Raw genomic sequence first — 12,596 nt, 5'->3', positions numbered from 1 at the left:
ATTCATGTTAAATCTGCACCTGCAGACTATCAATAATATCTTTGGTTGTTTGTGTGACATTGTCCTCTGCAGATGTTTACATCTTGGGGCCCTTTAAGTCAAATTTCTAGCCTCTCTTTTAGCAGCTCGGGGGCCTGCTTCCTGTTTGAACCCCAGATGGTTGACTGGAATGTAAAGCCATTAGATGGTGCAGTTGTGGGGATGAGAGAGGGGGGCACTAGCCTGTACGCTGACGTCAATAAAAACAGTCATTTCCAACCAGTCTGCGCATTGACCGACCATTCAAAAACATTACGCACAGCACCGCGGCCGGACCACGCTCGATTACTCGACTGAAATAACCTTTTTTTTCGCACATCCTTGGAGAGCGGACGCAGTGCGGACGATCCCACCATTGCAGGTTTTTAACCACTGAATGTTGTGTGAACATTTCTGGGTGTTGCGCGTATCATCAGTGTCATGTCTCGTCTTCCCATTCCCAGGTCAGCTCCGCCACTGCCCATCTCGTTTCCGTTCATATCGCCCCATCTTCACACAATACATGCTCATTGAGAGAGAGAGAGAAAAAATAGCAACCGGATCACCGGGTTCATCATATATTAGACGAGCGTCGAGACGCGTCTGCTGATCGCCTCATATATCATCCCATCTCCGGCAACTGAGCGCTCACTATGACGCTTTTATTATTCCTTACATATACCTTTTATTTTAGGCTTTTAGAAGTGTGATAGGGGGTGAAAATCCTCGATGCATCTTCCATTTGTGTTTCAACCCCCTCTCCTGTCTTTTCATCTCAATCACCCCACAGATGGGGGCGCACTGAATCTACACAGTTGGAGATTTTCTCCATCACGTCAAGCCTGTGATCACAAAGCCCAGACTCTCATAACCCCTAACAAAACTAAAGCTGTGAGCTTTTTGTAATTATCTTTTTATTGCCAATGAAGAGAACCAGCCTTCAGTAATTAAACTCTTCTAATAATGGTCGCTTATTTGGGTTGAATCGCAGGTGGAAGAGGAGCATCTTGAAGGAGAATCATTTTTGCTGATCACCATCACCCTGCTCTACGCTTTTAGCCTCTTTACGGTGCTGCCTTGTCTAATAATGTTCAAGCAGCATTGTACAGGGCTATGACAGCATAGAGAGCTGATCTGCGCTTCCTCAATAGACCCAACATTTGCTGCCAACCAGAGCCGGCCAGGAGCAGAAGCGAAATCAGCCGCTGCTGCCCCTAAAACCGTTTTACTTGTAATACAGTTGATAAGAATCAGTTTATTTGTAAAAACGTGAGTCTGCTTGAAATTCAGGCGATTGTCCCTTTGTAAATGAAGTATCTTAATGTCTGTAAACCTTCTTTGATGACCAAAACTGTATTTTTTCCCCCTGCATTCTTCACAAAGTCCATAGTGTGAAAATGTGGGCTTTGTGTTTCTCTTAGTTTTGGGACAGATTGTCTTTTATGCATGATATGTTCAGCAAAAATATAAAACAGTTAATAAAATTAAACATATTGCATTTAAATGTTCTTTATTTTTGCTCGTCATTCATTCTTCCCGCATCTTCAAATAATACCTGGATCAAGAATTCAGGTCAAGAGAGTAGAGCTACAGTCATTCACAAAGACACAAGATCTTGCAAGGCCTAAAAAAACAAGAGAAAATATATTTTTTAAAAGTATTCTTATTTTTGGCATTTAAATACACAAGCATTGAGCCTAAACATTATTAGAATGATTTTAGACTAAATTAAGGTTTTTTCGTGTGTGATAAATCAAGACTAGCATTGCATCGACAAGTAACTCTTTGAAGGGTTTTTAATGTTACTGTTTGAATTAATTTCTGTGCTTCCCTGTGAGCAAAGTTCCAGTTTGCTGCCTTCGACTGTCTGAAAATTGAGCCCTTGACTTTCACTGTTTGTCCCGAGTGCCTGTTATCCAACCATGTCTGATATAGGATTAGTGACAAGAGATTTGTTAATTACGACGCCTCCTGACTAACAAGCTTATGTTTCCCAGAGGGCAAGATAGTTCACAACCCTTCAGTGGATGTTTGTTGGGTTTTTTTTACAAATCAAATATGCTTCAGGGAAATCCAACTGACACGGAGACAATCGGAAAATTTGCAGATTTTATTAGAAATCCCAGTTTTCACAATAATAATGGCCATGGAGAAAGAATCCTGCTGTGTTGTGTTTTACTGGCCATGTTGCTGTCCATTTCAGGTTCCTGTTTTTTGTCCTGAAGTGGGATGTTTGGTTCAGGTATCACACCGTCTTCACTAGGTGCAGCTAGCACAGGGCTGCAGGCCGTTCTCGTTGCAGGAAGTGCACTTTAGGGCTTTGAAGGAGTCCGTAAAGCAGTTGCGGAACACGGACATCTTGCTGCCATGGCACATTGAGCACGGGATGAAGGCGAAGCCTCCGCAGGTCTGGCACGTCTGGGGATGCTGAACCCTCTGAGAGACGGAGAAAATGTTGTTTTAGTTTCTGGATAAAGGCTTCAAATGCCAACAGTGCCTATGTTCCATGTGCAAATAAAGTCCAGATTAAAAGAAAAAAAATGGAACAACTTTTTAACAAGATGTAAGCAAACCTGTGAAAAAATTCTTTAAAATTATCATGTTACTATTTCAAAGGCAGACTTTACATACCTTTTTGCAGGCCACAGTGATTTCATTCAATGCTCATTGTTTATAAATTCAGGCAGATTTTGCAAACTGGAGTATCAAATTGTTTGGCTTTCATTTTTAGTTGTTCAAAAGTATTCACACTGTAATTCTTTTCACATTTTGTTACATCACATACTCTAACTTCAAAGAGTGCTTTATTGGGATTTTATTTGATAGAACAAGAAAAGGTTGAAGGGAAAAGGTAGGGCATGTTCTCATTGCCTGTTTGTAATTTGTTTTTCATTTAAATTGAACAAATACATTTTTCTTTTAACAAAGGTGTGTAGACTTTTCTATCCACTCAATGTGGTCACAAAGCTAGCACTTTGCATTGCTTTGAACATACTGTCCCCACTGTAAATAAAGGTGGTGGCTGTATCATCCTGTGGGGAATGATTTTTTTTTTTAACAGGCACAGGTAATCAAAATACAAAATTCATGGATGGAATACAAAATTCTGCATTCTTCAGAGTATTTGTTTTTAATTGAAAACGAAGTATCCCTTTACTCCATTTCACAATTATGAACCACTTAAGTTTATGTAAATTTGACGAAATGAGAAAAGTTGAAAGGAGTTTATTATTTTCAATGCCTTCAAAGTAATTTTTTTTTATATCTCTTCTTAGTTTAACATTTAAAAGTCAGAGTACACAGTGATCCTCTCCTCATCCACTACTCAGAAAATGAGTGCATTTCCCAAAATGCCAGTCTCCTATAGTTTCGCAGAATTAACATTCAAAATAGTTTGGTGTTCATGCTTGTAAACACACAATCACCAATGTTTTTGGACAGTTTCAGGCTAATTTTTGCATGCATGACCTTTCAGGGTGGCACCCTTCTAATTGCCCTCAGGGGCTTAAAAAAAAACTATGACTTAAATGTCATTGTAGTTTTGGATCTAGTTTTGGTTTCTTTTTGGAGGGAATCTGAATTCAAAATTAAAGCAAAGGATGAGAAAGGCCAACCACAGCTGAGGGGGAAGCTCAAATATTTCTTTTTAGGGATTATAGTTGACACTATGGAGCCAATTGCATTGTGTAAAATCAAGAAAATAACGGCCCCTGTATTACAGATGCCTGGATATTGATGTGCATGAAATTTTTAGCTCCTTTCCACATGCTTTATTGATGACACAGTGAGTAAGAGGAGCTGATTGTTCCTGTTTGCACTCAATTCACCTCAGTGCTTTGGGACATGAAAATTTTGCTGGTATAATGATTATGCCAATAAATCTCAAAGCAAACAACTGAATTATTTATTGTTTGTCTGCATCAAACTGAAGCGGGGGGAAACACACTTCTGGCTAGTTCATCTATTTGGCCACAATCTATAATTAATCATATAATTTTCAAATCTGGCTGAAGGGGAAACCTAACCTCGATTTTTGTCAGTAGATCTTGCAGCTCTCCTGATTCGTTCATGCCAAGTATTTTCTCAGCACCCTGCAAAACAAGTTCAAAACTATTAGAAGTGCATGAAATCGACGCCTGGAGCTGCTATGAAGCAATGTGCGGGACCGACCCCAAAGTAGTGTCCGTCAATGAACACAACTGGCAGGGAGGGGGCTTTACCGACACGTCTGCACCGCTCCTCCAAAACTTTCCCGTACTCGTTGTCCAAGGCGATGTTCTTCTCCACAAACTTCACCCTGTGGTTTTGGAAGATCTTCCTGACCAGCTCGCAGCGCTCAAAAGTGGTCCTCACCACACGGAAACTTGTGGTGTAGATCACTATGCGTCCAAACTCGAGTGGTAAATGTACCTGAGAAAAGTCAAAATTGAAAGGTGAGAATGTTACATCATGAGTAAAGTTGAAACTTTGCTTCTTGGCTGCACTGCATTGCGGATTGTGTTACTGTTGTCCTTCTTCCTTCCCCCCAGCTAATTAAAATACAAGTAAAAATGTTGTGCTATGTCAGAAATAAAATGCTTCCTTTGCTGTCCTGAATCTAGTCATGATTGCTGCTTTAGGTTATTTAGAATTGATGAAATTATTTATATTTGCCTGAAGAGTGAACAATATGCTTTTTTTGGAGAATTGTTTTTAAGCTTATTTAAACTCAGGACTCCATAGCTGTGTCTCAAAAACATGTATAAGTTGTGAATTAACCTATCAGAGGCTTATAAAGCTATGACGTCATCGTCTGGCTTTATCAATTTGTTAAAAGGTATCATGATCTTCATATGAATACGTTTTTGAATTTAAAATAAGTACATAAAAAATTTTCTAAAAAAAATCTCTCACTCACTCTGTCACAGTATAAATGCACCTCATTCCAACACAGCAGCATGTCAAATCCATACACCCTTCACCTCCACTGTCACCTTCATTAAATCCTACTCCTGCAGCAGAAGGAAGTCCAGGTTTGCCTAATTTACATAGAAAAACTCCCTCAACTCCTGTCAAAGATCTTTAGAGTTCATCCCCTTTTCTCCTTGTCAGCAGAGGGGGTAAATAACTTCTCACTGGATCTCAAGACACTTGTATTCTGTTACTTGTTGATCTTGATTTCCAAAATGAATCCCCAAAGAAAACTTGAGTAATAGTGTAGTTCTTTCCCTCCTTAGCCCAGTAAATCACTTCTGACATTGTGTTTGGTTAAAACTGCAGGATATAACTTGCATTTTAAAAAATATATGTTTTTGACATATTGGTTAAAATTATTATTATGTGGCAATAAGACATATAATCTGTGGGAAAAAACTGGGCAAAAACTGACCTGTATGTGCCCTCAAAAACATTTACAAGTCAGTTTAACAAAATTAATTGAATGCCATTATCCCTGTTCTAAGGTCCTTGGCTATGATTTGACCCAAATTAACTGATTTTCTAACTGGATTTATGATAATTACATATCTGCCATCTTTTTAGAATGGGATTTTCCCCCTTTTTGTAAATATGTGTTTGAAGTAAATAATTTGCATTGGGTACTTTGGACTTAGCTGAAGAGTTTCATAACCCTGAATAACTTTTACATTCATATCACATCATTCATTTAGGAAGCACACAGGCTCAGTGTTGCATTGGAGTGACACGCAGCAGACGGTGCTGTGATACTAGAAAGCAGTGCTGAATTCATTAACTTGATTAGTTCCTCCTGAAACACTTAATGAAATAGATCATTAATCTTTAATTGTTGTATGAGCTCATCTTCGCTTGGGAGCGTTTATTCTGGTTCCACTCCAAAAGCGCTTTTTAAAAGTGTTTATACAGCTACAACTTCAAATTTGTCACTTTACAACCACAAACATCAATACTTTTATTGGATTTTCTTGTGACAGATAAACAGTTACCTGTATTATGACAAACAACAAAATTTAACTAATTTTTGTATTAAACATGACTAAGTCAAAGTTTTTGTAAAACTACCATCAGTTGCTAAAACTTATGCCCACTCTTTATTGTAACAAAGCTCAAATCAGAGACTTCATGAAGACCATCTTTTTACAGCATCTTTTAGGTTTAACTATATATTCTAAATCGGACTTGATCAGGCCACTCTAACATATTATTATTATTGTTTTTTTGATTTCATCGCAGCTTTCATTGCCCTGTCCAAACGTGAACCTCCACCTGGATCTCAAACATTTTTCAACCTCTACTACAATTTCTTCCAAGATTGAAAATCCTCCCCACAGCATCATGGTGCCTCCACTATGTTTCACCATGGGGGTGGTGTGTTCATGGTGATGCCCTGTGCCAGTTTTCCAATACACATAGAATTTCTCCAGTACAAGGGTTCAAAGGTCAATCTTTCTCTCACCTGATCAGCACTTTTATTCAAAATAGGGATCAGAGAAATAGGGGCCGAATATATTGGTTTGCCCACCATTTTTTATTCCTGAAAAAGTTTGAAAGGCACTAAAAGTCACTAAACCTCAACTGTGCACTACTTTCTGTTACTACTACTGTTAGTCCATTATAAAAATAAATGAAATATCATTAATTTTTGAGGTTGTAATTTAGCAACATTTGAATGTTTTTTCCAAGGTACTGCAGCTTCTATATGGAACTCAGAAAGAAAATAGTCTTAAGACCACTAAGGCAATAATGTGATTATGGCCAACCGGTACTTACACCGTCAGGAAGGTTCTCAAAGAGCGCCTGACCTGCGCTGACTTTGTGTTTGACCCCTCGAACTGTCCCGTTTTTGCTGAGAATGTTGACCCTCTTGGTGGTGAACATCCAGTCCTTGGTGGCCCCGGCGTACATGAGCAGCTCATCAGGCTCACTCTCGCTGTCATCCAACTCCGAGCCCAGGAATCCATACAGGTTTCCCTGAACGTCTCCAGCTGTAGAAGGGGTGCTGGCCCGCTCGGCGTCTGAGCTGCTGGTGCAATCAGAATCCAGGGAGTCTGAGGGCCCCTCATCTTTGAACATCTCCTTCAGGACCCGGCCACTGTTCCCCGAAGCCACACGGAACCTCACCCGCTTCTGTGGCTTCTCCGGTCCTGCCGTCACTACTGTCCCCTCCATTGCAACCTCTCTGCCACGTTACATGGTCCAGCACACTGCAGTTCAGCTCCTTCCCTCTCATTCGGAGGTAAACATTCAGCCCAGACACGGTATTTTGTTTGCCATGGATTAATACCACGTTTAATCCTCGCTGTGTGAAGGGATCTAAACACGACTGGGAGCCAGTAAGCTGCCTTGCAGTCACATTGACTCAGCCAGTAAATAATATATGCATTCCTACCATGGTAACCCAGCAGGTTTATCTCAAGTAAAGTGATAGTGTTCGTTAAATTATTTATCACAGTTTACAGAGTTTTCACTGAAGCTTTGAACGAAACTATATGTTCTTAAATCAATAGAACAAATGATTAGCTGTCTTGAAAGAAGATTATAAAACAATCTTAGATAATTTGGTGGTGTAAATGCAGCAGTTTTAAATCTTTTACCAATATGAAACCAACTTCTATTTCCTGCTGCATGACAGACACCTTTAATTTGTCATTGCAATAAAATTGAGGTATTAATCTTACTTTATTGCAAATATTTACTTGTTGAATTTGAGCACAGTTTTGTTGAAAAGTTTATTAGAATTCATCCATCCATTGTCTATACCCACTTATGCATGCAGGGTCGTGGGGGTGCTGGTGTTTCTCTCCAAAGGTCATCGGGTGAGCGGGTCGACCCTGGACAGGTCGCCACAAGACAAACAACTATGCACAAACACGCTGGTGGTGTAGATCACTGTATGTAAGGTAAGGTTGAAAGGTTACATTATCAGTATAGTTAAAACTTCACTTATTGGCTGCATTGAATTATGAATTGTGCCACAGAGAATATGCCATCACCATGCAGCAATATCTTGTCATGGGATTTGAACCCCGGACCGTGTTGTTGCAATGCAACAACCTATTTAAATTCAATAAAGTACTAGTTCACAAAGAATCTAATCTTAAATCACTTTACAAAAATAACAGGTTCATTTCATGTTCAATTATTTAGTGAAGATGTTTAAAATCAAATAAATTGAACTGATTAAAATAAAATGATATACTGTATATATTGATGATCCCCAAAACTTTTGCGAAATGTTTCTGTCCCATTGCGTCTGGTGTAAAAGTAACAACATTTTAGAAAAATAACATGATACTAACAGTCAAACATGGCAGTGGTAGTGTGATGATGTGGGCCTTTTTGAGTTTTCAGGAGCTGGAACCAAAGATGCTATGTTCCTTTTTTTTCTGTCTATAATTAACATTGGTTATTTGTAACTGTAACAGTTTTTCAAACACAATTACATTTGATTTGCTGATGAGGTATTGCTCATTATCTTTTGTTAAAAAAGATATTTAATTTATTTGTGAATTTTTACATTCAAAGTAGGAAGTTTTCATTTTCATATGAAAACTAAGGAAGGAAGCTTTTCCTTGTGTCCAAACTTATAACACACAGTAAGGTGATATTCCTCAATAGTATACAACCAAAGGGAGAGTGCAGCTGTTCACTGAGGTTACTGGGGCAAACAGGACTGGGCCATATAAGGTGTCACACAAGCACAATACAGGAGAGCATCTGCATGAGAGCCCATGCTCTACTCAACAGGTGATGAAGCGAATCCCTGGAGATGTGACATGTCATCTTAGAGCGGTGACAGCTCCTCCTCTTTGTGGCAGCTGATGATTGGACAGTGAGATTTCAGCATTATGGACCCAAACAGAAGGACAAACTCTACAGAGAGTTATATTCCTCACTGGGAATGCGTTTTGAGCTCCTTTATGCGTCATTCTTTGAGACTGATTGGTTGCTGTTCTCGCTGAAATGAGTCAACATTTAGTGTAAGTGTGACTCTGGGTCGCCACCAGTTCACTGCTACTACAAAATCACTCTATTGACATTTCCTTGTTAATGTGGAAGTTATTTACTTATTTAACAGTATGTAGAATAGATTAATACATGACAACAAATAATTATGGACTTTCTAATTATGGTCTTTCCAGAAAAAATGTTTTCTCTTCATGACATGTTTCAGAAGCAGTCAAGCCACTGTGCAGCTATGGGCAAAAATGAAAACACTGAGGCAGGCTCGTCAAACATCTCGTTTGGCCTCCTGCAGACAGAAAGAGTTTCTTATCTGGAGTTCAGGGAAATGTACCAGGTCCACATTGCATCCAGCAGCCATTTTATCTCGCTTTAACACATTTAGACAAGAGAGCAACCTGAAGAGCTTATCTGCCTGTCCTTCCCATATGTGAGGCTAATATGGCCTCTGAGGCCACCACAGCTGTGGTAATTTAGAGGACAGGGGTTAATGCAGAAACGCTCTTTAATTTTAGTGCTGACTGACAGCTTGACTGTAAACAGAGCAACAAGATGGAGGATTTGGATTTGGACCCATCAGAAGAAAAATTATAATTATCTAAATGTAAGTTGCAATAAATTAGATCTTAAAAAGAAATGAAATGCCCTTAAACTGAACCATAACTTAATCAAATGCATAAGATGTAATCTAATGACTCTAAGGTGACTTCGTGTTTATGAGTAAGCTGCCCATTAAACCTCTTCAACCCTTCCCTGACATCAGGCCAGCGTCCACAAGGGGGCAGAATACAATTCAATCAAAGCTAAACGTTACACCAGCGGCCACTCCCTGCAGAGCTATAGGAAACGAGTGCAAGATGCAGCTGCAGGCCAGAAGGCTGGATCATCATCTTAGTTTAATCAGGCTTGAGGGAAACTGTAATTCATGGCAAAATGGACGACACAGTTATTCAAGAGAACAACATGGATCCACAAAGACGAAAAGGGAAAAAAATATATTCTGTTTCAAGACCTCCAAACTTACCATCATAGGATTTTTAGCTGATATAATCAACCCAGAAAAAAAAATAAAGAAATTGAAATAACTATCTGACAGGTAGTCAACAATTAAATAATAACTAAAATCAGTGATTCATCAATAATCAGTAAATAAAAACATTGCCAGTATTTTTATATAGCACCTGACAAATATATTTATACCTCTTGGAAACGTTCACATTTTGTCCCATTTCACCACAAGCCTTATTGAAATTTATTGATTTCAATTGAAGATCTGAAAAGTGTGTCAGGTGTATTTATTCAGCTTTCTTTATTCTGATGCTCCCAAAATGATTTCATGGCACAACTGCAAACATGCTGGTCCTCACTGATTGACAGGCTGGATAAGAGAATGAATTAGAGAAGTAGTCAAAATCCATCCATCCATCCATTGTCTGTTCACCCTTGTCCCTAATGGGGTCGGGAGGGTTGCTGGCGCCTAGCTCCAGCTACGTTCCGGGCGAGAGGCAGGGTACACCCCGGACAGGTCGCCAGTCTGTCGCAGGGCAACACAGAGACATACAGGACAAACTACCATGCACACACACACTCACACCTAGGGAGAATTTAGAGAAACCAATTGACCTGACAGTCATGTTTTTGGACTGTGGGAGGAAGCCGGAGTACCCGGAGAGAACCCACGCATGCACAGGGAGAACATGCAAACTCCATGGAGAAAGACCCCGGCCGGGAATCGAACCCAGGACCTTCTTGCTGCAAGGCAACAGTGCTACCAACTGCGCCACTGTGCAGCCCGTAGTCAAAATCACCAAGTAAAATCAAGTTTATTTGCATAACACATTTCGGCATTTCAAACATTTCAAAGTGCCTAAAACGTAAAACAAAAGAAGAAACACTACATTACAAAATAAAGAGAAGTAATAAGACAAATGCAATTCACACTTAAATTAATTTATCTTAATTTATCATTAGTTGAAGGAAACTCTAAACAAATGTATTTTTAGCATGATTTAGAGGGACTCAGTGTTTCAACAGTTTCATAGTTTTCTGAAAGTTTGTTCCAGATTAGAGGAGCACATAAACTGAAAGCTGATTCTCCGTATTTGGTTCTGATTCTGGGGATGCAGAGACTAGAACCAGAAGACCTGAGCGGTCTGGAAGGTTGATATAGTGACAACAGAATGTTATTGAACTGTGGTACCAAGCCATTCACTGATTTATAAACCATCAAGAGTGTTTTAAAGAAATGAGAACCAAGACAAACTGCTCCCTTGTAGGCACATACATAAAAATAAAAAAAAATAAAAAACTGTAGGACCTGCAGACACCCACAGCTCAGGTTTTTGGAGAAGGTGTTGACTGGACAATTATCTGTTTTTCTTGTAAGAGTGCCTGAATGAAAGCCATTGTTGAAAGAAAGCTATAAAAAACCTCTTTTGCTGTTGCCCCTGGTTACATAGGAGACATACCAAACACGTGGAAGAAGATGTTCGGGTCAGATGAAGCTAAAATTCAAAATTTGATTGCATAAAATACTGTGTGCACTTATGATTGCACATCACCCTGAAAACACAATCCATAAAATACAACATAGTTTGTGATTTGACCAAAAATGTGAAATAGTTCAAGTGGCATGAAGGTGCTGTAGCTCAAGCACAAACCAAAAGCTCTGGTATAATTTTAACTGTTGAATAAACCAGTTATCTGGTCTATCTGTTAGTTTAGAAAACATCCCAAATGGTCCCTTGCAAAAGAAGTCTATTTCTAAGGGGTTGCATATCCTCTCTCTGCACCTTAGAAGAATCTTTCAGTTTAAAAACACACTCAGAAGCAGAAGGGAAAACAGAAATGATGACATGTCATGTACTCTTTTTAGAAGCTGAGTTTCATCTTTGTGATTGGTAGTTTAGTCTTTACTTTAAATAAGCTCTCAGTTTTATTTCATGCCACTAAAGAAAAAAAAGCCTTGTGCATAATTCTCTGAAAGCAGATTGAAAATCCATCTAAGTATGGATGCTGTAAATTTGTTGCAGGTTTTATTCTACTGTCTCCTCCAATGCTGCCTCTCTAAACAGCAGTAAAGTGGCTCAGGTGGTTTACTACAGAGACAAAAGAAAGGCTAAAAGAAGGAGAGGACACAACATCAATTAGAAGCAAGGTTTTCTTAGGGACATTGAAAATATATCGCTGTTTGATGCAGCGGTGCATCAGCGGTAGAGTGGTGAAGTATTCTCAGACAGTGCAGAGACTCAGACAGTTAAATGTATTTTTCTGCATAATTCTGATTTATTTGTTGATGGGAGGATTTCAGTCTCCTTAAGCATTTCCTTGACCTATTAAGAATGTACACCTCACCACCACTTGTCTGTTTTAGGATTTGATCGGTTTATTTTCATCTTTAAAAGTATAGCACATAAAAATGAATACAGATACTCAAAAGTTCAATGGCCATCACATTAGCTACATGTAGTATGTTTGGAGTCAAGGTGTCAAGCATGGTAATGGGGTCAGTGATCAAAAAACACATTAAAAGGGATTTAAAAGTGAATGAAGCAGAATGATATTAAGCTTCTCAAATGTGAACCATGTTTTTAAAAAGTGGATATGTGCCACTAGACTTATACATTATGATGACCTCTGCTCAGAAAAGGATCTCATTA

General features: G+C 39.0%; 1 protein-coding gene across 1 annotated transcript; it reads right to left on the bottom strand.

Annotated features, from left to right (window-relative positions):
• Positions 1-2,057: 2,057 nt before the first annotated feature.
• grxcr1a (glutaredoxin and cysteine rich domain containing 1 a) lies at positions 2,058-7,267 on the bottom strand. Its single transcript, XM_028009465.1, has 4 exons — positions 6,745-7,267; positions 4,189-4,428; positions 4,044-4,109; positions 2,058-2,454 (listed from the first exon to the last, which is right to left on the bottom strand). The coding sequence occupies exons 1-4, from the start codon at positions 7,141-7,143 to the stop codon at positions 2,278-2,280; spliced, it is 882 nt and encodes a 293-aa protein (XP_027865266.1). The 5' UTR covers positions 7,144-7,267; the 3' UTR covers positions 2,058-2,277.
• Between the last annotated feature and the right edge of the window lie 5,329 nt (positions 7,268-12,596).

This window comes from Xiphophorus couchianus, chromosome 23, assembly GCF_001444195.1.
Source record: "Xiphophorus couchianus chromosome 23, X_couchianus-1.0, whole genome shotgun sequence".
In the NCBI taxonomy this organism is placed as follows: domain Eukaryota; kingdom Metazoa; phylum Chordata; class Actinopteri; order Cyprinodontiformes; family Poeciliidae; genus Xiphophorus; species Xiphophorus couchianus.
This window is presented reverse-complemented; position numbering and strand designations above follow the sequence as displayed.

Bases quoted from the DNA above. Each gene is read 5' to 3' on its own strand.
- grxcr1a (XM_028009465.1), bottom strand. From the start codon at position 7,143: ATGGAGGGGACAGTAGTGACGGCAGGACCGGAGAAGCCACAGAAGCGG. The intron at 4,429-6,744 runs GTAAGTACCGGT...GACTTTTCTCAG, and splicing joins TTGAGAACCTTCCTGACGGT to GTACATTTACCACTCGAGTT. The intron at 2,455-4,043 runs GTTAGGTTTCCC...TCCGTCTCTCAG, and splicing joins ATCTACTGACAAAAATCGAG to AGGGTTCAGCATCCCCAGAC.